This window comes from Ursus maritimus, unplaced genomic scaffold, assembly GCF_017311325.1.
Source record: "Ursus maritimus isolate PB19 unplaced genomic scaffold, ASM1731132v1 scaffold_32, whole genome shotgun sequence".
NCBI classification, from domain to species: Eukaryota; Metazoa; Chordata; class Mammalia; order Carnivora; family Ursidae; genus Ursus; species Ursus maritimus.
Genome location: NW_024425786.1, coordinates 19,072,665 through 19,100,225, shown reverse-complemented (window position 1 = coordinate 19,100,225; position 27,561 = coordinate 19,072,665). Strand labels below are relative to the sequence as shown.

The following is a 27,561-nucleotide window of genomic DNA, read 5'->3' as shown; positions in this document are numbered from 1 at the left end:
CATGATCTGAGCTGAAGGAAGACGCTTAACTGACTGAGCCACCCAGGTGCCCCTGTATAAGTCTTTTTTAGAGGACTTAGTATGTTTTTTAAAATTTATTTTAATTCCAGTATAGTTAACATACAGTGTTAAATTAGTTTCAGTGATTCAACATTTCATACATTACTCAGTGCTCATCAAGATAAATATACTCTTAATCCCCTTCACCTCTTTCACCCATCACCCTACCAACCTCCCCTCTGGTAACCATCTGTTTGTTCTCTATAGTTAAAAATCTGTTTTTCCATTTGTCTCTTTTTTTCCTTTCTTTTGTTTCTTAAATTCCACGAGTGAAATCTTAATGGTATTTGTCTTTCTCTGACTTATTTTGCTTAGCATTATACTCTTTTTAGATCCATATTTCAGATAGCAAGATTTTATTCTTTTTTATGGCTGAATAATATTCTACTGTGTTTATGTATAGTACAGTACATTTTCTTTATCCATTCATCTATCAGTGGACACTTGGGCTGCTTCCATAATTTGTCTATTGTAAATAATGCTGTGATAAATATAGGGGTGCATATATCCTTTTTGAATTAATGTTTTATATTTTTTTTAGGATTTATTTATTTGAGAGAGAGAACACGAGCAGGAGGGGCAGAGGGAGAGGGAAAGAATCTCAAGCAGACTCTGCCCTGAGTGTGGAGCCCAGTGTAGAGCTCAATCTCACAACCCGGATATTGCAACCCCAGCCGAAACCAAGATTATTCAGAAGCTTCACTGACTGTGCCACCTAGACGCCTCTAAGTGTTTTTGTATTCTTTGGGTAAATACCCAGTAGTGTGATTATTGGATCATACGGTGGTTCTATTTTTAATTTTTTGAGGAATCTCCATACTGTTTTCCACAGTGGGTGTATTAGTTTGCATTCCCACTCACAGTGCATGCATGAGGGTTCCTTTTTCTCCACATCTTCCCCTACACCTGTTGTTTCTTGTGTTTTTGATTTTAGTCATTCTGACAGGTGTGAGATGATATGTCATTGTAATTTTGATTTGCATTTCCCTGATGATGAGTGATTTTGAGCATCTTCACGTGTCTGTTGGCCATTTGTATGTCTTCTTTGGAGAAATGTCTGTTCATGTGTTCTTCTTTTTTCTTTCTGAAGTAGGTTTCACACTGGGTGTGGAGTCCTGAACCCACAGCCCTGAGATCAAGACTTGGGGCCTAGATCAAGTGTTGGACACTTAACCGACTGAGTCACCCAGGCACCCCGTTCATGTCTTCTGCCCATTTTTTTTTTAAAGATTTTATTTATTTATTTGACAGAGATAGAGACAGCCAGCGAGAGAGGGAACACAAGCAGAGGGAGTGGGAGAGGGAGAAGCAGGCTCATAGCGAAGGAGCCTGATGTGGGGCTTGATCCCATAACGCTGGGATCACGCCCTGAGCCAAAGGCAGATGCTTAACCGCTGTGCCACCCAGGCGCCCCTTCTGCCCATTTTTTATTTGGATTATTTGGGTTTTTTTTTTTTTTTTGGTGTTGCGTTGTATAAGTTCTTTATATATTTTGGCTATTAACCCTTTATTAGATACAGCATTTGCAAATATCTTCTCTTCAGTAGGTTGTCTTTTAGTTTTGTTGATAGTTTCCTTTGCTATGCAGAATTTTTTATTTTGATGTAGTCCCAATAGTTTATTTTTGCTTTTGTTTCCCTTGTCTCAGGAAACATATCTAGAAAAACGTTACGGCCAATGTCAGAAAAATTACTGCCTGTGTTCTCTTCTAAGATATTTATCATTTCAGGTCTCACATTTAGGTCCTTAATCCATTTTTTAAAAAAGATTTTATTTATTTGAGAGAGAGAAAGAGGGCACAGAAGAGAGAGCCAAGTGGGGGGGGGGTAGGGTGGAGAGGGACAGATTAGAGGGAGAAGCAGACTCCCCATAGAGCAGGGAGCCCAACTTGGGCCCTGATCCCAGGACCCTGGGATCATGACCTGAGCTGAAGGCAGATGCTTAACAGACTGAGCCACCCAGGTGCCTGGTCCTTAATCAATGCTGAGTTTATTTTTGTGTATGGTGTAATAAAGTGGTCTGGTTTCATTCTTTTGCATGTAGCTATCCAGTTTTCCCAACATTATTTGTTGAAGAGACTTTTTCCCATTGCATATTCTTGCCTCCTTTGTTGAAGATTAACTGACCATATAATGGTAGGTTTATTTCTGAGTTTTCTATTTTGTTCCATTGATCTTTGTATCTGTTTTTATGCCAGTACCATACTGTTTTGATTACTACAACTTTGTAGTATAATTTGAAATCTGGAATTGTGATACCTCGAGCTCTGGGTTTTTTGTTGTTGTTTGTTTTTTTTCAAGATTACTTTGGCAATTTGGGGTCTTTTGTGGTTCCATGCAAATTTTATGATTGTTCTAGTTCCATGGAGAAATACTGTTTGTATTTTGATAGAGATTGCATTAAGTCTGTGGATTGCTTTGGATAGTATGGACATTTTAACAATAGTTCTTTCAATCCATGAGCATGGACTATCTTTTCATTTGTTTGTGTTGTCTTCAGTTTCATCAGTATTTTATAGTTTTCAGAGTACAGGTCTTTCACCTCCTTGGTTAGGTTTATTCCTAGGTATTTTACTGTTTTTGGTGCAGTTGTAAATGGGATTGTTTTCTTTAGTTCTCTTTCTGTTATTTTATTAGTATATAGAAATGCAATGGGTTTCTGTACACAGATTTTTGTATCCTGTAACCTTATTGAATTCATTTATCAGTTGTAGCTTTTTGGCGGAGTCTTTAGGGTTTTCTATATATAGTATCATGTCATCTGCAAGTAGTGAAAGTTTTACTTCTTCCTTACTAGTTTGGATGCATTATATTTATTTTTCTTGTCTGATTGCTGTGGCTAGGACTTCCAATACTATATTGAAGAGAAGTGGTGAGAGAGGACACCCTTGTCTTGTTCTTGAACTTAGAGGAAAAGCTCTCTGTTTTTTACCATTGAGTATGATGTTAGCTGTTGGGTTTTTATATATGGCTTTTATTATGTTGAGGTATGTTCCCTCTAAACCTACTTTGTTGAGGGTTTTTATCCTGAATAGATTTTGTACTTTGTCAAATGCTTTTTCCCAATCTACTGAAATGATTGTATGGTTTTTATCCTTTTGCTTACTGATGGGATATTATCACGTTGATTGATTTGTGAACATTGAACCACCCTTGTATCCCAGGAATAAATCCCACTTGATTGTGGTGAATGATTTTTTTTTAATGTATTGTTGGATTGGGTTTGCTAATATTTTGTTGAGGATTTTTGCATTTGTGTTCATCAGAGATATTGGCCTGTAGTTTTCTATTTTTGTAGTGTCTTTATCTGGTTTTGATATCAGGGTAATGCTGGTATCATAGAATGAATTTGGAAGTTTTCCTTCCTCTTCTATTTTTGGGAATAGTTTGAGAAGAATAGGTATTAACTCTTCTCTAAATGTTTGGTAGAATTCATCTGTGAAGCTGTTTGGTCCTGGACTTTAGATTGTTGGGAATTTTTTGATTACTGATTCAATTTCATTGCTGGTAGTTGGTCTGTTCAAATTTTCTGTTTCTTCCTGATTCAATTTTTGGAGGTTATATGTTTCTACTCATTTCTTTAGTTTGTCCAGTTTGTCGGCATATAATTTTTCATAATATTCTCTTACAATCCTTTGTGTTTGCGTCGTAGGACTTAGTATTCTTGTAGTCATTTAAATAACTACATATTATTAGTCTGTCTTTTCAAAACATAAGGTGTAAGGGCAGAAACAGTGTGTTTTGTTCATCAGTATGTTCCCAGTACCTAGCATATAGATGCTAAAAAAATTTGTTGGCATACTATCTCACATAGTTTCACATATCTAGGATGTGTCTCATATAAAATTTAGAGAGCCATGTGCCTGCTTGGGCTTCCTCATAGCATGATGGCCAGGTTCTAAGAGTGAGCATCTCAAGAAAGCAAGACAAAGTGCATGGATGGGGCGCCGGGGTGGCTCAGATGGTTAAGCGTCTGCCTTGGGCTCGGGTCCTGATCCCAGGGTTCTGGGATTGAGTCCCACATCGGACTCCCCACTCAGCAGGGAGTGTGCTTTTCCCTCTTTCCCTGCCTCTTCCCCCTGCTTGTGCTCGCTCTCTCAAATGAATAAATCTTTAAAAAAAAAAAAAAAAGTGCATGGCATCTTTATGACCTAGTTTTGGAAACCATGTAGTATTACTTCTATCATACTTTATTGGTCAGTCACAAAATTCTTCCCAAGTTCAAGGTGAGGTAATATGAATTTCACAACTTGAGAGGAGGGCTGGCCACCTCAGCTTCTCCACATTCCAATCTCGATGTATTCAATTAATCCAGAATGCAGTGCCTGTGTACTTTATATGTTTTGGACTGGCAGGTGATTCCAGGCAGAAAGCTAGAGTCATCATAGGGCTCACCTCATTTGTTTTCCTTCTCTCAGGGCTCACAATCCAATGCATTTCCTGTTGTCCACCATCTGATATCAGTTGTTTCTTGTATTTTATCCAGTTTTCTAGTTTTGTATGGTGGAGGTGAAAGTTCCACATCAGTACTACAAGTTAGAGTATGAGTTTTACCCCGAGGATTTCTTTCTTCTTTTATCCACTTGAGGTACATTTTAGTTTCCAAATGTAAAGATGAAGTCAACTTTGGGCTAGAATTAATAATTTGAGTTCAAGTTTCAGACCTGTCTCCAACTTACAACATAAAAATTGGCAAATCTCGTTTCTTTGGTTTTCATGCAAACTGGATGGAATATAAATTACCCCGTTCTCAGGGTTACTTCTCAGGCATTCCATAACAAGCAAGTGGAAACAAAAACAAATCACACTAAATAAAGATGAGGTTATATTTACAGTTAGTCGACAAAACTTACTTCCCTAACCTTTTCTGGTACAAATTCACACTGTAAAGTATGAAGGGGCCGAGAGTGTGTAAGACTGGCTCTTTCACTGCTATTCTTCCTAGTAATAACCAATTAGTATTGAACCTGAGGAACTGTGTAACCCTTTTATGTGAATTAACTCACCAAATCCTTCTAACAGCCCTATGGGATGGGTACTTTCACACATGAGAATGAGATCTAGATTAAGCAACTTGCATGGGGTCACACAGTGAATAAGCAGCAGTGGCAGATTTGGAATTGATTGGAACTCAAGCTGTGTGAGCCATGCTCTTAACCGTATGTGACTATTTGGCCACTAAAAATGTGTCAGTGGCTGCTGATGTAGAATCATCAGTTATCTTTAAGTGTAAGAGAGAGTATCATTCTTGGAATCACTTCAACAAATTCTGTTTGTTTAGTCAGCGTGACTGATTTCCGTGGGGAAGCAGAAAGATTGGGCAACAGGTGGAAAATGTGATTTCCTGAGAAAAACAAACACCATCAGTGTGGCAGGAAATGATGTACAGCAAAAACTACCTAAAGAGTAGGATAGGAGTGGAGTCCAAAGGGTGCAGTGTGGTTCCATGAGGGTCATAGGTGTTCACTGAATCTCTGCCTGGCAGCTGTTTTGATATTAATAAGTTCTTTTATTCTTTTTCTCCCCCTTCTCAGACACATTTAATGAAGCCAAACACCAAAATGCTAACACTCTTTCCTGGAGAGAAAAAGGCTAAGATTTCTTTTACTCAAAGAATTCCACCTACAGGCATTCGGCAGACCAGCATTTCTTCCTTCTTCACCTTGCAGCCAGGTATGATGACCTGCCTGGGAATACCCAGGGAGCAAAAAAGAGTGTAGTTTTCCATGCTGGAAAATTTATGAGAAGTGGCGACACCAGTGCATTTTGTTAAACTTAGCTAACTTATTAGACGAGGATATCAAACAACAAAACATCCTTGCAAAGCAATATATACATGCTTTTACCAACATTTTCTCATTCTGTGTGCTCAGTCTAATATTAAATATTTGTATTCCCTGACAGAGCAGTGAGAAGAAAGGTATGCTTGGGGAGCTGGGCTGTGCAGGGGAGCTGACCTGCCATTAGCTGGGTAAATGGATTGGTCATAATGAGCAGTCTGTATAGGATTACTTGATAACAGGTATTTCTTTATAATGCTTCTCAAATTGTCAGAGTTCAAAGATGCTTTTTTCTTAGAAAGGTTGGCATGAAGTTGGCTTGTGTCTCATCATCCTTTGGCAGTTCTTTGCTTACATGTCCCTTCTTAGGGGATAAGCTGCCTCAGAGCAGGGTGTCTGCCAGCTGGAGGGTTTTGGAAGGAAAGAGCTCTAACTCTTGATGTGATTCCCAGGATTGCTTTGCATAAATCTTCAAAATTTACTGTCCCTGCCCCAAACAGAAACTTAAAATAAGCACCCTTTTGCTTTAAGTAACAAGGGCAGATTTTTTTCAAGGACACTTATGATTTCAAAAAATAATAATAATAATAAAATAAATAAATTTTTTTCTTAAAATAGGTTCCATGCCCAACATGTAGCTCAACATGGGGCTTAAACTCACTACCCCAAGATCAAGACCGGAGCTGAGATCGAGTTGGATGCTTAACAGTCTGAGCCACACAGTCACACACACTGCCCCCCGGCTATTTCAAAATTCTATACATTCTATAATCTGTTGAATTCTTAGGCAAAGTTGAGAAATCTTTCACAAAACAGTTTCTGCAGTATAATTGTTGTTGGAGAAGGAAAAAGGAAATCATTCAGCTTTGTAATTAGACCTTGGTATAATTTGTGGGGGGCGGGGGCGGTAGTGGGAAGTCCATGTTATTCATCCTTAAGGTAGAACAGGATCCATTCCATGCCTGATAAAATGGACAGGCTGGACACTAGTAGTTGTTTATTATTGTCCTTCCAACTGGTTGACTTAGCATCTAATTGTCTTTTTTTATTTATTCGACAGAGAGAGAGAGAGCCAGCGAGAGAGGGAACACAAGCAGGGGGAGCAGGAGAGGAAGAAGCAGGCTCCCAGCGGAGGAGCCTGATGTGGTGCTCGATCCCACAACGCCAGGATCACGCCCTGAGCCAAAGGCAGACGCTTAATGACTGAGCCACCCAGGCGCCCCCTAATTGTCTTTATTCCCTTTTCTAGGCAATGTTTGCAGAATAGGGGACCTAATGTTCTTTGCACTGTCACCAGAGGGTTTCTTAAGAGTTGGATGGTTAATGTGATCTTTGTGACTTTAAAAAAATTGTGCATATTTCTCAAAGGATAATATCCAGGAATATATATTTGGCCAAGATCACTATTTAACAGAAACCATATTAAATAAAAAACAAAAGCAAAACTGATGTGCCCTGTTAAACAAACCCCATATACTAAAACACAGCTAGAAAAGTAGGCTGTGGTCTGAGTATACCCACCATGTTTGACTTTATTAGGTAGGTCATTGGAAGCATTCATAAATTTGAGTAGCGGAATATAAGGTCTGTGTTTTAGAAGGATCATACTGGAGAAAGTAGAGATTGAAAGCAGGAAAATCATGGGGCACCTGGCTTGCTTAGTCGGTTAAGCGTCTGCCTTCTTCAGCTCAGGTCATGATCTCCGGATCCTGGGATCGAGCCCCATGTCAGGCTCCCTGCTCAGTGGGGAGTCTTCTTCTCTCTCTCTGCCCCCCTCCATTCTCTCTCTCTCAAATAAAATATTAAAAAAAAAAAAAGGCAGGAAGATCAGCTGTTAAGGTGTGTGACGAGTCTAAGACCCCTCTCTGTGCTAGGTAGCGATAGTAGCTGATACTAATTTTAGAAAAAGCCAGCTAAATCCTGCTTAGGGCAGAGATTTCCTGCAGAATAATTATTCACGTCTATTTTACTAGGAAAGACAAATGGTGGTGACCAGAGGAGTGTTTCATCTCATATAGAAGGTCAGATCAACAATGAGTCTAAGAAAGATGCAACCCATCTAGATCATCCAGTCCAGGGCTTGGAGGACAATTCCATGTCACCCCCGTTAGCCACTTCAACCCCCGCAGATACCCAGGAAGCTGGACTTTCTCCTCATTCCCTCCAGGCTTCTGACCACCACAGAATGGGAACTCCATTTTTGACTATGCGGTCTTTGCCCCAGCCTGATGCCTTGGTCTGTGCTGAAAAGAGTAAAGTCTCATTCTCTTGTTCCTTCACTCAGAACTTGGAAGGTTCTTACTTGCTGGACCAAAAGGAAGGAGAGAAAGACTCTTCCTGGAAAAGGGAATGGCTTCATGGATGTAAGAAAAAAAACTATCAGGATGTGGAGAGACGTGTTCAACCACGTGGGGGCAAGGGCCTTCAGCCCTTGCACAAGATTAAATTGGAAAAGGTGTCTGCCAAAGAAACCAGGCAGGCCCCCATCCTCCTTCAAACATACAGGAATTCCTGGAATGGCGAAAACACAGACTCAGTGAAACAAAGCCCTTGTCCTGTCCCTGCATTTTCCTGGGACAGTGAAAAGAATGACAAGGACTCCTGGAGTCAGCTTTTCACTGAGGATTCTCAGGGCCAGCGGGTCATTGCCCACAACTCTAGAGCTCCTTTCCAAGATGTAACGAACAATCAGAATCGGAGCTTAGGGCAGTTTCATAATAGCTCTTGGGCTCAGTGCCAGGAGAGGCCCACTCAGTTAAATCTGCAGGCTGATCTGCTCTTTACCCAGGACTCTGAAGGTAATCAAGTTATCAGGCACCAAGTCTAAATGTCTTTACGATGGTTTGGTTCTGAAAGTATCTTGAGATGACAGAGCTATAGGAAAATACTGGGATGGGGAGGGAGGCAAGGGATGAAGTTGTTATTGAGCATTTTCTTTGTGTAAATAAAGCAGGTGGTGCCACTTGTTGAGACCGTATGATTGGCATCATGCCTCTCCCCGAGGAAGAGGTGGCTGGTAACCTTGTACAAGTCTGTGATGAGCACTAAGGAGGTAGGGCAGGTATTTATCCCTCCACTAAAGAACCCTTACTCAGGTGCAAAGCTACCTCTTTGCCCTTTCAGATGCCTGACTAGGACACTGCTTCTTTGGATGTGTGTTCTTCTAATCTTCCGCCATTATCTTACCCATGCAACCTTGGGACCGTCATTCCTGACAACTTTTTGAGTGATAAGGCACACCTCCAGGGGTCCAGAGGTATCCTCCAGGGAGGATAGAGAGATAAGTAGAAAGTACAATGATGGTAGGGTGTTTTTGTTTTAAAGTAGGCTCCATGCCCAGTGTGGAGCCCAATCCGGGGCTTGAATTCATGACCCTGAGATCAAGACCTGAGCTGAGAAGGAGTCGGATGCTTAACCAACTGAGCCACTCAAGCACCCCAAAGGTAGGGCTTTTTTTTTTAAACTTATTTTTTGTGGGGACTTCACAGCATTTTAAAGTCTTATATTCTATGTTTAAACATCTCCCTAAAAAAAAGCCTATGCTGGGGCGCCTGGGTCGATCACTTGGTTAAGCATCTGCCTTCAGGTAAGGTCATCATCTCAGGGTCTTGGGATTGAGCCCTGCATAGGGCTCTGTGCTCAGCAGGGAGTCTGCTTCTCCCTCTCCCTCTGCCCCTCCTCACCTCCCACTTGTACTCTCTTCCTCTCTCAAATAAATAAAATATTTAAAAAAATAAAAATAAAAAAGCCTGTGCTAATAAAAAAGCCTCACAGCAATCTAGATGTGATATCACTCTTCTACAAGGTGTAAGAGAACTCCCTTTGTAAAACTATGAATCCAAATAAATGGTTGTTTACAAATAAATAAAATCTTTACAAATTTGTTGTTTATAAATTACAAATGGTAATTAAAACATTACTATTTTATTTCTGAAAAAGCAAGTTTTTAATAGTTATATGTTCTGTCATTGCCAAGGGTCCCATCTCAACACCTGTGTTCTATCCAAAATGTTACCCACCAGGTGGCAGTTTCTCATGTTGCAGGTGTGCTACCTTAAGAGGCTAAACAGCTTCAGGGGGGTAAGTGTGCAAGTTCTAAGATGGAACTACTTTAAGAGTTTAGGGTAAAATCCCTACAGAAGGGCACAAGAGGCTCCCTATGGAAGTTTTCTCTTATATAGGCAGGACTTTATAAGGAAAGAGGGGAAGTCAGGAACCTGTTTATGGAAGTTCACACACCTTAAAATTAACAGGAATCCTATACTCGATGAGGGATATCAGGTGGTCACAACTCAGAGACAAACAGCACATGCAGCATCTCTCCATATCCTTCATTTAATATCAGGTAGTGCTTCACCCACACACACACACAGGATGCATACCGTAGAGAAAGGGACCTGAGGGCGTCTGAGTCATGCATGGTGTGGTAGGTACAAACCTTGGGCCCAGTGCAAAGGAGCAGTCAAGGGCCTGGAAGAAGGATGGTGCTCTGTTTCTCCTTCCCATTCTCTTTCCTACTGGGCTTAAACTAAAGTCCATGGAAGAGAAAGCGTTTTCAACCTGGAACCCATGAGGCCCCAGGGCCTGGGAGGGTAGATTTGGTTGTACGGTATTACAAAATATATTTAAGAAAAAAACAGCCCAGGCCTCCCAGCCACAGCCCAAGTGTCCGCTGGTCCAGAGGTCTGACCTCTACATCTAAGGACAGGAAAGGGGGAGAGGGTGATTGCTGGGCATTGGTGTCAGTTTATGAAGGAGCAGCATAAGATTTTCCCTGCCCTGTCAACACATACAGACATTTATAGCCCCTCACCCCTCAGCCCTGCTCTGCTGCAAGGAAGCCGCTGAGAGTGACAGCTGGGCACAAAATGTCCGGTGAGACCAGTTATGGGGTCTAATGCAGTGAAGTAAGCCATTCATTTAGGACCTATTTTCACACAGAGGCAAGGAAAAAACCAAACTTCTGTCTCACCCTTTAGACTGAGACATTTCAACCTATACATTTACCTGTAACAAGTGTCTCGGTGCAAAACAGGCCTTAGCTTCTGCTAAGGTTTAAAGCAAAGGAAGCATGATCCAACTCTTCTCCTTCAGTCCAAGCTCTAGCTTTCAGCAAGACTTGCAAAAGATTTCTGAGAGGCAGAAGGTCTGTGGTGAGGAAGGCAGCTATTGAAGGAATTCCAGGAGCATGAGACTGAATTTGCAGAGCTGAGTTCTGTCAGTTTCCTTTTCTACTAATATCTTCTTCCTTCAGAGCAAACTTCCTCCTTAGGACCTCAGAGATAAGGACAGCGGGGTCTTCCTCCTTTAATAAACTCCGGTTCCTGGAAACGAAATAACAGCTTACATTAAGTACTTGCTCTTAGGCAGTGTTTTGTGTCTTTGAATACATTATCTCGTTTAGTCCTCACAACAATCTTATGAAGTGGGTGCTATTCCAGTCTTTTTAAGATGAAGAAACTGAAACAGAAGGGTTCTACGGTTTGCCCAAAGTCACTAGGCACTCAGCCAGTAAGTAGCAAATCCAGAATCCAAAACCAAGCTAGCTGGTTTAACTAGAATGCTTTACTATTTCCCGAAATGGCTATAAAATATGGGCAAAAGTAAAGGACTATCAACCGGTTAGAGTTGGCCTGTGGTGACTAAGCTTCTCCCACCTCCTGGTGCTGTCTTAATAGCATTTCCCCAGGTCAGCAGGGGAAGTGACTGTGGGCACGGCTATTCTGACTTTTATTAGTACTGGGGAAAAGGTGTGCTGTGAGGATTTCCTACAACCCTGTCTGCCCATCAGGGGAGCTCTGAGATGTTTTTAATTGGAAAGAACACTTAACATGAGTTCTACCCTCTTAAATTTCTAAGTGTATAATACATTATTGTCACCTATTGGTACAATTTTTCTTTAATTAAAAAAAGTTTTAGGGGTGCCTGGGTGGATCAGTTGGTTAACCGTCTGCCTTTGGCTTGGGTCATGATCCCATGTTCTGGGACTGAGCCCCACATCTGGCTCCCTGCTGAGCAGGGAGCCTGCTTCTCCCTCTCCCTCTGCTGCTCCCCCTGCTTGTGCTGTCAATGAATAAATAAAATCTTCAAAAATTTTTAAGTTTTTTTACCTTTTTGATACCCTAATCTAGTATTTCTCTCATCCCCACCCCCAGCCTCTGGCAAGCACCAATCTTTGTACCTACAAGCTTGGTGGTGGTGGTGGTGGTGGTTTTTGACTTTAGATTCACATATAAGTGATCATATAGCTTTCTTTCTGTCTGGCTTGTTTCACTTAGCATAATGCCCTCCAGGCATTATATTGTTGCTAATGGCAAGATTTATTTTTATTTTTTTAAGAGATGGGGAGGGGCAGAGGGAGAGGGAAAGANNATCTTAGGCAGGTTCCATGCCCAGCATAGAGCCCAACACACGGCTCATCTCACATCCCTGAGATCATGACCTGAGCCAAAATCAAGAATTGAACGCTTAACCCACTAAGCCACCCAGGCGCCCCCACCTTTTATTTAGAGGGGGGAGAGATGGGGGGGAGGCAAATGGCATAATTTCAATCTTTTTAAGGCTGAATAATAATATTCCATTCTGTATATATACCACGATTTCTTTATCTGTTCATCCACTGATGGACACTTAATTTTTTCCATATGTTGGCTATTGTAAATAATGCTGCAGTGAATATGGGGGTGCATATATCTTCTCAAGTTAGTGTTTTTGTTTTTGGATAGTACCCACAAGTGGAATTGCTGGATCATATGGTAGGGTTTTTTGGGTGGGGGGGGGTGAGAGGGAGAGAGAGAATCTTAAGCAGGCTCCATGCCCAATCTCAAGACCCTGAAATCATGACCTGAGCTGAAATCAAGACTCAGACGCTTGACTGAGCCACCCAGACACCCCTCACGTGGTGTCGTATTTAATTTTTTGAGGAACCTGCATACTGTTTTCCACAGTCTGTGTACCAATTTACATTCCTATCCACAGTCACAAGGGTTCCCTTTTCTCCACATCCTTGCCAATACTTATTTTTTATCTTTTTGATGATAAGTCCTTCTAACAGGTGTGAGGTGAAAGTTGTGGTTTTGATTTGCATTTCTCTGATGATTAGCGATGTTAAGCATCTTTTCATGTACCTATTGGTCATCTATATGTCTTCTTTGGGAAAATGTCTATTAGAGTACTCTGCCCATTTGTTAATCAGACTGGGTTTTTGGTCTTGTCTTTTCCTTTCTTGCTATTGAGTTGTATGAGTTCTTTATGTATTTTGGATATTAATCCTTATTGGATATACGATTTGCAAATATTTTCTCCCATGCAATAGGTTGCCTTTTCATTTTGTTGATGGTTTCCTTTGCTGTGCAGAAGCTTTTTACTTTGATATAGTCCCACTTGTTTATTTTTGCTTTTGTTGCTTTTACTTTGGTTGAAAATATACATTATCATGACCTATGTCAAGGAGCTTACTGCCAGTGTTTTCTTCTAAGAGTTTTATTGTTTCAGGTCTTACCATTCAAGTCTTTAGTACATTTTGAATTAATTGTTGCATATGGTGTAAGGTAGTGAGTGGCTGAGTTTCATTCATTTGTATGTGGCTGTCCGGTTTTCCCAGCACCATTTATGGAAGAGACGGTCTTTTCCCTACTGTATGTTCCTGGGTCCTTTGTTGTAAATTGACCATATATGTGTGGGTTTATTTCTGGGCTCTGTTCTGCTCCACTGATTTGTTTTTATGCCAATACCATATTGTTTTAATTACTATAGTTCTGTAATAAGAGTTTGAAATCAGGGAGCATGATGCCTTCAGCGTTGTTCTTCTTTCTCAAGATTGTTTTGGCTATTTGGGGTCTTTGGGGTTCCATACAAATTTTAGAATACTTTCTTCCAGTTCTGTAAAGAATGCCATTGGACTTTTGATAGCAATTGCATTGAATCTGTAGGTTGCTTTGGGTAGTATGGATACTTTAACAATATTAATTCTTACAATCCATGAGCATGGAATATTTGTGTTTTCTTTAATTTCTTTCCGTGATGTCTTGTAGTTTTCAGTATACAGCTCTTTCACCTCCTTTATCCTAGATACTCAATTCTTTTGATGCAATTGTAAATGGGGTTGCTAATTTCTCTGACAGCCTGTCATTAGTGTATAGAAACACACCAGATTTTTAGTTATTGATTTCGTATCCTGCAACATTACTGAATTCGTTTATTCTAGCAATTTTTTTGTTTTTAGGGTTTTCTGTATAATATCATGTCATCTGCAAATAGTGAGTTTTACTTCTTCCTTTCCAGTTTGGATGCCTTTTCTTTTCTTTTTTTTTTTTTTTTTTTTTTTTTTTTTTTTGTCTAATTGCTCGGGCTAGGGCTTCCAATATTATGTTGACTAAATAGGCGAATGGGCATCTTTTTCTTATTTCTCATCTTAGAGGAAAAGCTTTCAGCTTTTACTGTTGAGTGTGATGTTAGCTGTGGGCTCGTCATATCTTGCCTTTATTATTATGTTGAGGTATGTTCTTTCTATACCTGCTTTGTTGAAAGCTTTTATCACAAATGGATCTTGAATTTTGTTGAATGCTTTTTCTGCATCTCTTGAGATGAACATATGACTCATCCTTTGTTTTACTAATGTGGTATATCACATCAATTTGCAGATGTTGGACTATCCTCACATTCCTTGAATAAACCCCACTTGATCATGGTGTATGATCCTTTTAAGATATTGTTGAATTCAGTTTGCTAATATTTTTTTGAGGATTTCTGCATCTATGCTCATCAGGGATATTGGCCTATAATTTTATTTTCTTCTGGTGTCCTTGTATGGTTTTGGTGTGAGGATAATACTGGCCTTATAAAATGAGTTTGAAAGAGTTTCCTCATTATCTCTTTTTTGGAAGCGTCTGAGAAATATTGGTCTTTTGGAAGAGTTTGAGAAGCACTGGTATTCTCTGAATGTTTGGTAGAATTCACCCAATGAAGCCATCTATATGGTCCTGGATTTTTGTTCATTGGGAGGTTTTTGATTACTGATTTAATCTCCTTAGTGATCAGTCTGTCCAGATTTTCTATTTCTTTATGATTCAGTCTTGGTAGATTGTATGTTTCTAGGAATTTATCCATCTTTTAGGTTGTCCATTTGTTGGTGTATAATTTTTCATAGTAGTCTCTTATCCTTTGAATGTGTGGTATTAGTAATATCTCTTTCATTTCTGATTTTGAGTTCTCTTTTTTTTAGTGATTCTAGCTAGAGGTTTGTCAAGTTTGTTTATCTTTTCAAAGACCCATCAATAACTTTCATCTTTTATATTGCTTTTTAGTTTCTATTTCATTTATTTCTGCTCTAATCCCTGTTATTTCCTTCCTTCCTTCCTTCTAACTTTGGGTTTCATTTGCTCTTCTTTTTTTCCTGGTTCCTTAAGGTGTAAAGTTGTGTTATTTGGGAATTTTGTTTCTTGCGATAGGCACTCACTGCTATAAACTTCCCTCTTAGAATTTCTTTTGCTGCCTCTCCTAAATTTTGGTATATTTCCATTTTGTTTGTGTCAAGGTGTTTTTTATTTCCCTTTTGGTTTCTGATTTGACCCCATCCCCTGCCCATTGTTCAGTAGATGTTTAATCTCCACATACTTGTGAATTTTCCAGTTTTGTGTAACTGATTTCTAGTTTCTTATCACTGTAGTTGGAAAAGATGCTTGATATTTCAGTCATCTTAAATTTATTCAGACTTGTTTTGTGGCCTACCATATGATCTATCCTGGAAAATGTTCCATTGTGCACTTGAGAATGTATATTGTCTTGGTTTTGGAAGGAATGTTCTGTATATATCTGTTAAGTCTACCCAGTCTACCATGTCATTTAAGGCCAGTGTTATTTTCTGTCTGGATGATCTATCCATTGATATAAGTGGGGTATTAAGTCCCCTGCTATTATTGTATGGCTGTTTCTCCCTATGTCTAATATTTGCTTTATAATTCATAAATATTTACAAATGTTATATCATCTCTTGTTGGATTGACCCTTTTATCGTTATATAATGCTCTTTGTCTTGTTACAATCTTTGTTTTAAAGTTGACTTTTTTCTGATAGAAGTATAGCCACCCCAGCTTTCTTTTGGTTTCTATTTAAATGGTATATCTTTTTCTATCCCTTCACCTGTGTGTTTTTACATCTAAAGGAGTCTCTTGTAGGCAGCATATCGTTTTGTTTTTTTATTTAGCCACTCTTGTCTTTAGATCAGAATAGTCCGTGTACATTTAAAGTAGAATTATTGGTAAGTATGTACTTATTGCCATTTTATTAATTGTTTTCTGGCTATTTCTGTAGTTCTTCTCTGTTCCTTCTTCTCTTGCTCTCTTCCTTTGTGGTTTGATGACATTCTCTAGTGGTATGCTTATATTCCTTTTTATCTTTTGTGTATTTACTATAGGGTTTTGTAGTTAAGATTAGCCTTAAGTATAACAACTTACTATCTATAACAGTCGAAGTTGATAAAATAGTTGCCAACTTAAGTTCGATCACATTCTAAAGCTCATCATTTTTACCCCATGTTTTTGATGTCACATTTTACATCTTTTTATTTTGTGTACCCCTTATTATAATCAGTTATTTTTATTACTTTTGTCCTTTTAACCTTAAGTGATGAGTCTGCTATTTTTATTATCTTTCCAGTGAGATTTACGCTTTGATATGTGTTCTTATTACTGACTAGTGCTCTTTTTAGCTTAAAGAGGTCATTTTAACATTTCTTGTAAGGCTGATTTAGTGGTGATAAACTCCTTTGGCTTTTGCTTGTCTGGAATGACTCTGCTTGGTTGGAAGTTTTCTTCTTTTCAGCATTTTGAATATTTTGTGTCACTCCCTTCTGGTCTGCAAAGTATCTGCTGAAAAACACGTTGATAGTCTTATGGGGGTTCCCTTTTACCTAAGTTATTTTTCTCTTGCTGCTTTTAGGGTCTCTTTGGGCTCATCTTATGTGCAACTCTCTGGGCCTTGTGGATCTGGATGTCTGTTTGCTTCCCCACGTTAGGGACATTTTCAGACATTCTATTTTTATTATTTATTTGAGAGAGAGCAAGAGAAAGTACAAGCACAAGCGAGGGGAGGAGAAGCAGCAGACTCCCTGCTGAGCAGGGAGCACAATACAAGGCTCAATCCCAGGACCCTGGGATCATGACCTGAGCCACCCAGGTGCCCCTCAGCCATTCTATTTTCAAATGAGATTTCTGTACCTTTCTCTTCTTCTGGGAGCCCTATAATGAGAACATTAGTCCATTTGATGATGTCCCGTAAATTCCTTTAAGCTTTTAAGCTATCTTTACTTTTTTTTTTTTTTTCCCCTATTCTTTTTTCTACTTGCTGCTCTGATTGGGGGAGTTCTACTGCTTTGTCTTTGAGTTCACTTGTTCTTTCTTCTGTTTCACCTAGTTTGCCCTGAACCCCTCTAGTGTATTTTTTTAGTTCAGTTATTGTGTTTATCAGCTCCGTGACTTAGTTTTAGCAGTTTGACGTATTCTCCATCTCGTTGCTGAAGTTCTCTGTCCATCCGTTCTCCCCGGTTTGGTGAGCATCTTCATGAGCTTTACTTTGAATTCTTTATCAGGCAGATTACTTATCTGTTATTAAGGGTTTTTTCCAGAGGTTTTTATAAGAGATCTAGAATTCATAGTAAAACGTTCACATCACGAGGGAACCATGGGAACAAAACCAACTCCAGATTAGGGTAGGTTTGAGTTACCTAATACATCATAAAAGAGTGTCCTAGATATCTGGAAAATAGGCGCTTTAAATTCTAGTGAACTTACGTACATTCCTATGAAGACATCTTACTGGTCATTATGTAGGTATAACGGCTACTTATACCTCCATTAGGTAGGTATAAGATCTGTCACACTTCTGAATCTTTGCTGATGGTGCTACCTTCTCATTTTTAGTCATCAACCCAGCTCTTTCCATTAACAAAGGAAAAGATCCCCAGACACAAGGCTCCACTCCTTGGGAGTTCTGCTTTAGTAAGTTTAAGGTGTATTTATAACAAATCTTAGCAATTCCGCTGGACAGCCAGGTTTAGAGTCTCAAATGCCTGGATTTGGAGAGTTGGTTTGCATAAGGGACCACTGTATTTTAAAGCAGAAACCCCAACTTTATGAAATTCTCCTTCCATCAGAAAGTCTACCAGTTTGAGATACTAAAATAATTATTATGCAACCCCATTTTGCAAGGTGGAGCATGGGAATACTGTCACCAGCAGTATAAGTACTGAAGTGGTAAAGCTCCCCTGGGTGACAGAAGTTGGATTAGATGAGCTGCCTTGTAAAATTTCTACTAACAATTGTGTTAGATCACCCCAACCAAATGTAAAATGTTACTCTTTCCTCAAACTGGAGCCCCAGGTGTTATTAAGCAAGCAAGCTTTGTGAATGAAGTAACACATAACTACTACTGAGGACTTAACTTTGTACATTCTTTCTACTAGATCATTGGCCACAGGTGACTTAAACAGTAAACACACCACCAGAGCTCCTTATCATATACTTACAGATCTTGGCTCTGTTTCATCCGGTGAAAGTCCTTCAGGATCCCCATCATATCTGCAAAGCTACTGGCCTTGGACAGAGAGACACAGTCGTCCTCTTCAGATGAGCTGCAGGTAGCCTTGTGTTCTGGTTTGCAACATTCAGGGCTGGCAGAACAAAGCAGGGGGATTGTTGGAAGCTCAGGGACCTCTACCTCGGTCTCCTCGGTGATGTCACTAATGACAAAGGAAGTTGTAGAGTGGAATGAGGATCCAAAACAAGGTAAGGGAGAAGAGACATTTGAACTTCCTGGAGATAAGAAATCTGGCGTTAATGAAGCCGAAGCTGAAAGAGAAAACAATAGGCATGGATGGACATTGGGACTAGAATACGGCAGTAATATCTTCTCCCCACAAGCAGTGCCTATCAAACATTCATTTCCTGGGCTTGACATCATGACATTCTGGGAGAGCCCAGGATGTTATCTGTAAGCCAGTGGAGGGTTCCTCCACTACCCTCCCCTCTCAGGATCTACAGAAGATAGAAAAGCACTGAGCTCTTCCAGTGTTCTGGGAGGGTAGACCCCCCCCCCCCCATAAAGGCTTAGCTTCTAAAAGCTCCCATTCTGCAGTGGGCTATGCAGTGACAGCCCTATTTCTACCAGAGCAACAGTGACAGAACCAAGGCCGGAATGTGTCCTTTTCTCTAAATGGGCTAGTGCTTCTGACTATGCTCCTATCTGTGACTAGAAGAAATAGCAAAAATAAATAGAATGGTGATAGTCCTAGTTTCTCAAATCTTGAAAAATTTCCAAAACAAAAGATTTTTTGTTTCATTTTTCATCAACTACTTCAGCTTGTCTCTTGGATGACAAAAATGTAGCCAACATATAAATGGAAAATTTCAAGTATAATTCCTCTATTAAACTGCCATATGAGTGAATTAAATATATGAAGATTACAAAGAACACCATGATTTTCATGTGTTCTACCAACAGGTAAGATCTGGGAGCTAGAACTTTAAGCTGGCAAGGAGCAAAAAAGTGAGGATGGATAGAAGGAATAGGATGATAAACCCCGGACAGCTTGGGAGAGATCCAATGTTGGTGTTTCATGCACTGGGTCAAGGCAGACTCCCATCCATTTCCAGTGGTTCTGCCTTAACTGCAGACAGACAGGTGGAGGGATAGAGAGGTGGTCTCTAGGAGAACAAGGAAAGGGAAGATAGATAGGAAGATAGCTTAAAGGGAATCTCTCTCTTAATGGTGGAGAATTCTTATTTCTCATTGAAAAGGGAAGCTGCCTGAGGGCTCACGGAAGATGTGATCTTAACGACACTTGGAAGAGGGTGTTGGTTTTTGTAGCCAAGAGAGGGACTCTGCCAGGGGCGGGGGGGGGGGGGCGCATTCACAGGTTAAGTGAAGATTTTGTTCCTAATCAAACCAGTCAGCCCAAAATGGCTGATGGAAACCATTCAAGGATTACTACAGGCTGGCCAGTCCTCAGGACAACCCCAGAGCCCTGGGCCTGTGTCCCCCTGAACCATGGACCATCATTTTCCTACCTTTATCCTGTACCAAAAGCCAGAGGGAAAGGAACAATCTGCTAAATTGTGGCCCTGACCCGGGCTCCTACCTGCATCCGCTGCCACTATCTTAGCAATCTGGCTGCGCAGGTGGCTCAGCTCATCTTGCAGCTCTGTGGTGCGGCTTAGGGCTGGCAGGGCTGGCTTCTTCAAGGCCAGGAGCCTCTCCTCAGACCCACGCAGGTTGGGAACTGAGGCATTGCGCTGCATGACAATCAAAGGGCTGGGCTTCCAGGTATGCCTCAGGGGCCGTGTGTCACTTCTGGACCAGGAAAGATAAGTATGTCAGAGGCAGCTGGCCACTGCACTTCTTACACAAGTAACACAGCCAGGTTCTACTCCCACTCAGAGCCCACAGCTTTTGTTCCTGTTGCCCTCAGCCCCGCATAAGCACTCTCCCTGTTGCCTGCTACCCTGTGTGGGAAGGAGCTCCCCATTCCCCAGCAGACCAGCTACCTGACCCGGGCATATGTCTCCTCTTCATCCGCAGCAATCCAGGCGATGTCAGCCAGGGTTGGGACTGGGGGTACATCCCTCAGACACAGATCAGAGATGTTGGGCAGGGTCTACAGGGAAGCAAAAGTCATTAATTAAAACATTTATTGACATGAGACTATCAAAGACTGCAAAACACATGGGAGGGGCACCTAATCCAGCCCTGAGTATCAGGGAGTCTTCCTAGAGAGGGGAGAAGACAGTTCTCGGTTGGAAAAAGGACAGAAGAGAGTTTATGGGATTATAAGTAGTTTAGCACACCAGGACAGAGCTGGGGGTAGAGGGTGGTTTGCAAGAGGCAGGAAAGTGAATTAAAAAACTTTTAAGACCAATAATGAGCCACTGGAAGATTGTAAAAATCAGATTTTGAAAGATTACTCTGGCTGCCATGTGGACCATGCATGAGAGAGTGAAGAGACCGGTTATGAGGCTATTATATTCCAAGCAAAACATGGTGGCCTACAGTGGGATTGGGACCTATTTTTATATATGAAGTTTTATTGGAAAGTCACACCCATTCATTTATGTATCGTCTGTGGTATTTTTTAAGCTGCAACTGTACGAGTAGTTTTAACAGAAGTTATGGCCCCCATACTAAAATATTTACTATTTGGCTTCTTAAAACATTTGCTGACCCCTGACTGGAGCAAAGGAGTCATTAGCGGGACTGGCAAGAGTTACCTTTCAACAGAAATGGCTACTAAGAGCATCTTGCTTTCTCCAGCTATGAGAATACAGGTACAAGGACATCAACAGGAAGCTTCCCCGGCAGGCTGTTTACAACACCTCCGAAGCTAATTGGGATCTATACTGTCAGAGCAACACTGTTTTAAGCAAACTTGATAATCTGAATATTTGGATTTAAATAAAAAGAAATGATTATACCAAAAGGATAAGAGGATTCCTTAAAAACAGCCCCTCAACTCAGATGAACAACAACCAGGGAACAGACAAGGCTGAATGACATTATGTTAAATGAAAGATTAGGAGGATTCAATCATGCTATGATTTTAACAAAGTGAAAAAACAAAAAAAACACATGCATCTAGAAAAAGATGGAAAAGAACTACACCAAAACATTAACTATTTTGTGTCATGAGTATGTGATTATAAGTAATTTATTTTCCTTTTTTTCACATTTCATAATTTTTTGGATGGGTAAATTTAAAAAATAAATCAGCAAGATTACTTTAAATAATTAAGGGAATTAATTTACAACAGATATCCAGGGACAATTTCTCAAAAACCCATCCACACGAGTTAAGTTCAGATGTTTCTGCTATAGGTTGGTGGGTGGGTCCGGAGTTGATAGCTCTAGCTTTCAGACAGGGAACCTGCGTCTCACAGGAGCAATGCGATGCTCCAAGGTTACGCAGGAAAGGACCTCCACTGACCCAGAAGTTACTGCTAAAATGGGCCATTTAGGGTAAGCCTCCATTTGCTTTCCTTTCCAGAATGCTGCTCTGCTATTGACAATTAAATGAGTTAACACATATAATTTAGCACAGTGCCTGGCACACAGTATGTGCTCAGTAAACGTCAGCTAGTATTACTAATACTATTCACACACACTCCTGCTCTGTGGGAGCCTGTGCCCTTGATCGTCCCTGCCCAGCAGCATCTGGCCAAAGGACTGAAGAGGTTATAGCCAAGTGTAGGGGCAACATCCACTGAGTCCCTCACACCCCCTAGCTGTGCTCCCCTTTGTTTCTGATGCTTGAGGCAACTAGGACCACATCCTGCTCATGCCCTTCAGGCAATCCTGGATAAGTGGCAATCCAGGTCATAGGATAGCCACCCCACATCACATACTTCCAACTCCATTCCTGACTCTAATGCCAACCCTGACACCATTTCTGACTCCAGAACGAGTTCCTACGATTTCACAGCTCCGCATCTGATACAGAAACTCAGGTTCCTTCATTTCTGTTTCCACCTGGGCCCGTGTATTTGTTTCCCCTGTGTAGGCAGAAAGCTGAAGTACTTCTCTTGTTTTCCAGTTCCCCAAAATGTACACATCTTAAGCATTTAGCCTGGAGCTGGTTCTTTTTTTTTTTTTTTTAAAGATTTTATTTATTTATTTGACAGAGATAGAGACAGCCAGCGAGAGAGGGAACACAAGCAGGGGGAGTGGGAGAGGAAGAAGCAGGCTCATAGCGGAGGAGCCTGACGTGGGGCTCGATCCCACAACGCCGGGATCACGCCCTGAGCCGAAGGCAGACGCTCAACCGCTGTGCCACCCAGGCGCCCCTGGAGCTGGTTCTTAACCATTAGTTCTTAAAGGGAGGTAGCCAGGACCTAATAAATGCGACTTAGCTTTCCACTGCAGAAGTGGGGGGGGGGGTCTCAAAAACATGGGCCTGGCAAGAACCTGCTGCACAGTGGGTGCCAAAGGACCCTAGACACAGAGGTAAGCCTTAGGTGCTCTAGTAAAGGAGCGGCCCAAAAGAAAAGGATGGGGAGTAATGGCCTCAGGGAAACATAAAAATAGGTGGCTAAGTGGTCAAGTCTTAGGGCTGGTAAGAAAAGCAGAGTTCAACTCAGTCACACAGCACTCTGTCCCACAGCGAGACCTGTCAGGGTTTCGGGGAAACACCTCAGGGCAGACATGGCTACTCTGGGAATCTGGTTCAACAAGGGACTTTGGCCTACTCTGATGAACTGGACTGCAGGAGCCTGATGAAATCTTAGTCACTTAGTGGCATCAAAGATGCAAGGTTATTTATGAACAGACTGGAAGTCTGTTGTGGTCATAGTTTGTGAAATCAGAAAGGCACAGTGACCAGTATCCATTATATGCACTTAATAAATATTTCTTGACAAAATGAAAAAGTGATCAGGAAAGCAACCTGCCTTAGCAATACCTGGCACAGAAGCAGCACCATCCTCCCATAGCCTCTGAGCTTCTACTTAACCAGGCCCTTTCAGTATACTTACCTCGAAGGATGCCCGGGGACATGGCTTCAGGGGCAGGTTGGTCCCAATTCTTCTCACTACACTGCGAGCAGCTCCATGTGGCTTGTTTTGCCAGATTGGGATGGTCTAAAGGAGAGACACAAGCAGTCTCAGAGATGGGTCCAACCACTATTCTATTCTACCACCCCACCCCCCTTTAGCAGGGAGACTGAAGTCCCCATTCCCAGGGACAGGGCACTGTGTGTGGGTCAAGTCTCAATATAAGTGAGGGCAGGTTCCCCAGTTGCCAGCCACTTAAGGGGACATCTGCTGCTGCCAAGGCATGGTAAATGCTGGGAGGATCCAGTGAAGGCATGAGGAATTAGTTGGGTGTAGGGATCACATAGGTTTCCCACTCTTCCCTCTGCCCAAAAAGGCAGAAACACATTGACTCCTTAACTGTCCCCAAGACCACACTTGGTTTTGCCTGTTGGGGGCAAGCAGTGAGGGTATGTGGAAGGGTCGCCTCCAGGGGAAGGAAGAATTAATTGTAGAGTCTCAGAATTTCCTGCAGAATTTCAGCAGGCCCAGTGCTCAACCCTTCCCCACCAAAGCCCTGCCCTGGGAATGCCCCTTACCACATTGGCTTCCATTCCTGACATTTCAACCGGCTCCTGCACTTGAAGGACAAGCCAGCCACAGGGCAGTTCTGGGGGCCTGGGGAGGCTGGAGGCGTGATTCCTTCATATCAGGCCATCTTTAAGGAACACCAGATTTCTCTTCCTGTGAAACAACCCCCCACAGTGGAGACTCAATGGCCACCACACAAGCCCCACAAAAACCAGGTCCTGCAGAGCCATGACTAACACCAAGGTTTCTCTGATGTTTCACAGGGGAGAAAAACAACCCAAGAGGCTGCCCTCACTCAACAATGGCTCCAAATCCAGACCCTTGAAGGTTCTGTTCCAGACCTGTGGCATGAGCTTGGCCAACTCTGGGAGCTTCCTGATCCCTCGGACTTCCTGAGGCATTACTTGTAGATAAATAAATAGAACTTTCTTGGTAGTTTAAAAGCCAAATTGTAGGTATCATCCAAACCCAGCATCCATTCTTGAAGATGGAGTGTAAAAGCCCCAGCATGTGCCACCAAGCCTAGCACTGCTGAGTCCTGGCAAGGGAGAGATGTGAAGTAGACAACGTGAGAATAAACAGCCAGCTCTTGTCAATCTCAGTCTACTGGGCTACAAGGAAAACAGCCAAAAATTTTTATACTGCTTAGCCATCTACTGGTCTTGTAGCCTTAGGAAAGTCCCTTGACTTTTTTGAATGTTGGGTTTTTTCATATGTAAAAAGAGGACAAGAGCTCCCATCCTAGATTACCTTAAGGCTCAATCTGTGAAATAGGGTAAGATTTTTCATATGTAAAAAGAGGACAAGAGCTCCCATCCTAGATTACTTTAAGGCTCAATCTGTGAAATAGGGTAAGATTGAAATAGGGTAAGATTTTAAAGTGCTTAATGAACATGACACAGATGGATGGGATCACTCCTGATTCTTCTCAGCTGCTCTTGTATGGTGAGCAGATGCAATCAATGAACTCATTGCCTTGTTCATCAAATATAACAATACCCACTCTGTGCCAGGCCCTGTGCTGGGCACTGCAGGGGCTATGGAAGGAGTAAGACACACCCATGCTCTCAAGGAACGCACGATATGAAGAGAAATAGGAATTGAATACATAATTTTAGCAAAGGCTGAAAATCACTCTTAAGAAAGGTACACTAAGCAGATGGCCAGGTGAACTCAGGCCCCTGGCCCCAAGGCCTCATGGTGAGTTCAGAGGGGGTAGAAAGGGATGAAAAACAGCAACAATAGCACAGGTCCAGGACAGGAGGGCAAGAGAGGCGTAAAGAGGAGCAAAGAAAGGTAAAGTCAAGTCATGAAGGCTGGGAATACTCAAGTAAGAAGTCACTGGGGAGCCAAGGACAGGCTCTGAACAGGGGATGGACTGAAACCTCCCTTGCAGGATTTCTCTTTCACCGGTGGGAGAGGAGTTATCACTCACTTTATGATACAAATGGGGAAAGGAAGCTGGAGAGAGGAAGGCAAGTATCTAAGGTCACTCAGTGGTCACGCCAGTGGAAAGCACTTCAAGTCTGGTCTAAATTGTGCTGCCTTCTGCATGGGCTCAACTCCCTGTAGTTCAAGCCTTTATCAAAGTCCCTCTGTGTGCCAGGCTCTGTGCTGAATGTCAGTGCCTGCCACAAGTTTCACAGAACAGTGCTTCCCTGTGTTTCTCACTCTAGACACTACAGCCACTTCCTCTCCAAACTTACCTCCAAAGACTCAGGCCTAACACAACAGCCAGAGGGATCTTTCTAGGACACACTGCTCCTATGTTTAACACCCACCCCCCTTCGCTATATCTAACAGGGTAACATCTATACTGGGCATGGCCTGCAGGGTCCTCCACAATCAGGCCCAACCTAACCAGACCAAACTCCAAGGCCCGCACATGGGCCCCTGCACACTTGACAGCCACACCTCCCACGTTCCCCTTGCCATTCAACCACGCTGGCCGCCTCTCAGCTCCTATTCACACTATCCCCTCTGCCTGAAACACCAGCACCTTCTTCACCAAGCTCATTCTTCATCATTCTTCAGAGCTCAAGCATCACCTCCCCTGCCCTGACAGATCCTTACTGCCTCCTCTCCCGCAGCACCCACGTTTCCTTCCGAGTCCTCTCACAATAGTAATTAGAACCCGCGTAATCTGCTGTCTGTCGCAGGGCAGGAGCTTCCCCAGGCACAGAGCCTGCCTAGTCCCCAGTGAGCACTTCAACGTTTGTTCACGAACGGAGAACTCCGGCTTAGCCTTCACCCCCCCTCCGCGCCCCAAGTGTCATCCGCTAGACTTCCCCCAGGCCGCTGGCCATGCAGGCTGGTTCTCAGCACCCCTGCGTTCCCACGACCCCTCTCCAGGCCGCTGTCATGGCCTGTTCACACACGCTTTCCCGCAGGAGGCTCGGGGCTCCTCCAGAGCAGGGTCTGCTCTCATCACCCCCGCGCCGGGCGCCCCACCGAGGCCGCCGCGCTCGGTGGAACTTGGCGAGCGACAGCCCGCGTGGGCCCCAAGCGGCTGCACTGGGGGAGCCGCTGCGGGGACCTTGCCCGGGACCCGCCTCCCCTCCCCCGTAACTCCCCGACCCCAAGGGGCCAAGGTCGGCCAAGTTCTCGCCGCCGGCCCTGGAGGCCCTCGGACCCACAGGCCCCGGCCCGGGTCCCAGAAGGAGCGAGGCGGCCGAAGTGGCCCGACCGGCCGAGGAACGCGGCCGAAACGAGAAGCGTCTGCTGTAGCGGAGCCACCGAAGCTGGGTGACTCGAGCGAGTAATTACCCCCCGGGCACTGAGTCCTCCCACCCTCAGCCGAGCGTGGCGGACAGCACGGGCTCCCGCGAGAACTGGCGCGGGAAGAGGAGCCGTGGGCTCCGCACAGCGCCTGGTACTAGGCCGCGTCCACAGTCGGGCTGAGAGACCAAGCTCCCGCCTCCGGAGCGGCACTCGGACTTAGTCTCACCTCAGACTCCAGCTCCGGGACTCACTCACCTCACAGCCCCTCCTACCACAGCCGGCCGCCCAGCCTCAGCCGCCCTCACTTCCGCTGACCCGCCCCCGGAAGCGATCCGTTGCGGCTGCGCATCGGGCGGCAGCCCCGCGAGCCCTCGGGAGGCGGACCGCGGCTACGGCGGGGGCGGGGCGACGGGCTGCCTCACGCGGGGATCCCGAGGAAGGGGACACGCCCACTCCCGAGACCACACCCGCGCCGGCCCAGCCGTGGGGAAAAGTTGGCGGCGTTTGGAGATCCCCGCGGCCTAACTGGCCGCATCCGTGGCTCGTCTCCGCCGCCTTGCTGCTCTCCTCGGGTAGTCCTGATCCGACCTCTAGCGGCCGGGGTCTACGTCCCTGCCCGGACCCCAAATTGTGTGGCGTCAGCTGTCCCTACGCCTGTGCGCACTGAGAATCCTCCGCCTGGCGTTCCAGGCCCTCCGGACCTACGTCTTAACCTTGCCTCATCTCGTCCTGGTCCGCTTTTCACACTTCTAGCTTCCCAGCCAAGACCCTCTACAGTCTTCTGTCCGGCTAGAAGCAGCCTCTTTCTCCTCTGCCTACTGCCCTTCAGCTCTTGGTAGCTGTCTTCTATTTTAGCCTGTATCTCTCTCTCTCTCTCTCTCTCTAGCTGTCTTCTAT

General features: G+C 43.2%; 2 protein-coding genes across 8 annotated transcripts in view; one reads left to right on the top strand and one right to left on the bottom strand.

The window, feature by feature from the left end:
* The window catches only part of LOC103666528 (aurora kinase A and ninein interacting protein), a 38,429-nt gene extending 13,890 nt beyond the window's left edge, over positions 1-24,539 (top strand). Inside the window, exons 2-3 of one of the 3 annotated variants that reach the window (XM_040619021.1) lie at positions 5,594-5,732; positions 24,207-24,539. In XM_040619021.1, the coding sequence (XP_040474955.1) occupies positions 5,594-5,732; positions 24,207-24,268 (201 nt within the window). In that variant the 3' untranslated portion in view covers positions 24,269-24,539. Of the gene's footprint in view, positions 1-5,593; positions 5,733-7,812; positions 9,735-24,206 lie in introns of those variants that run through there. The other 2 variants (XM_008694579.2, XM_040619020.1) reach the window with 2 other exon arrangements.
* On the bottom strand, positions 10,161-27,031 carry MTFR1L (mitochondrial fission regulator 1 like). 5 transcript variants are annotated; one of them, XM_040619024.1, is made up of 7 exons: positions 26,920-27,031; positions 23,952-24,096; positions 23,356-23,460; positions 20,380-20,489; positions 19,974-20,185; positions 18,363-18,684; positions 10,161-11,163 (listed from the first exon to the last, which is right to left on the bottom strand). In XM_040619024.1, the coding sequence occupies exons 2-7, from the start codon at positions 23,973-23,975 to the stop codon at positions 11,058-11,060; spliced, it is 879 nt and encodes a 292-aa protein (XP_040474958.1). In that variant the 5' UTR covers positions 23,976-24,096; positions 26,920-27,031; the 3' UTR covers positions 10,161-11,057. The 5 variants fall into 5 exon arrangements, with proteins under 5 accessions (XP_040474958.1, XP_040474960.1, XP_040474957.1 ...); XM_040619026.1 differs by having other exon boundaries at positions 18,363-18,648; positions 26,891-26,984; XM_040619023.1 differs by having other exon boundaries at positions 26,891-26,983.
* Between the last annotated feature and the right edge of the window lie 530 nt (positions 27,032-27,561).

Bases quoted from the DNA above. Each gene is read 5' to 3' on its own strand.
- MTFR1L (XM_040619024.1), bottom strand. From the start codon at position 23,975: ATGTCAGGAATGGAAGCCAATGTG. The intron at 23,461-23,951 runs GTAAGGGGCATT...TCTCTCCTTTAG, and splicing joins CAGGAATGGAAGCCAATGTG to ACCATCCCAATCTGGCAAAA. The intron at 20,490-23,355 runs GTAAGTATACTG...GCTTCCCTGTAG, and splicing joins GTCCCCGGGCATCCTTCGAG to ACCCTGCCCAACATCTCTGA.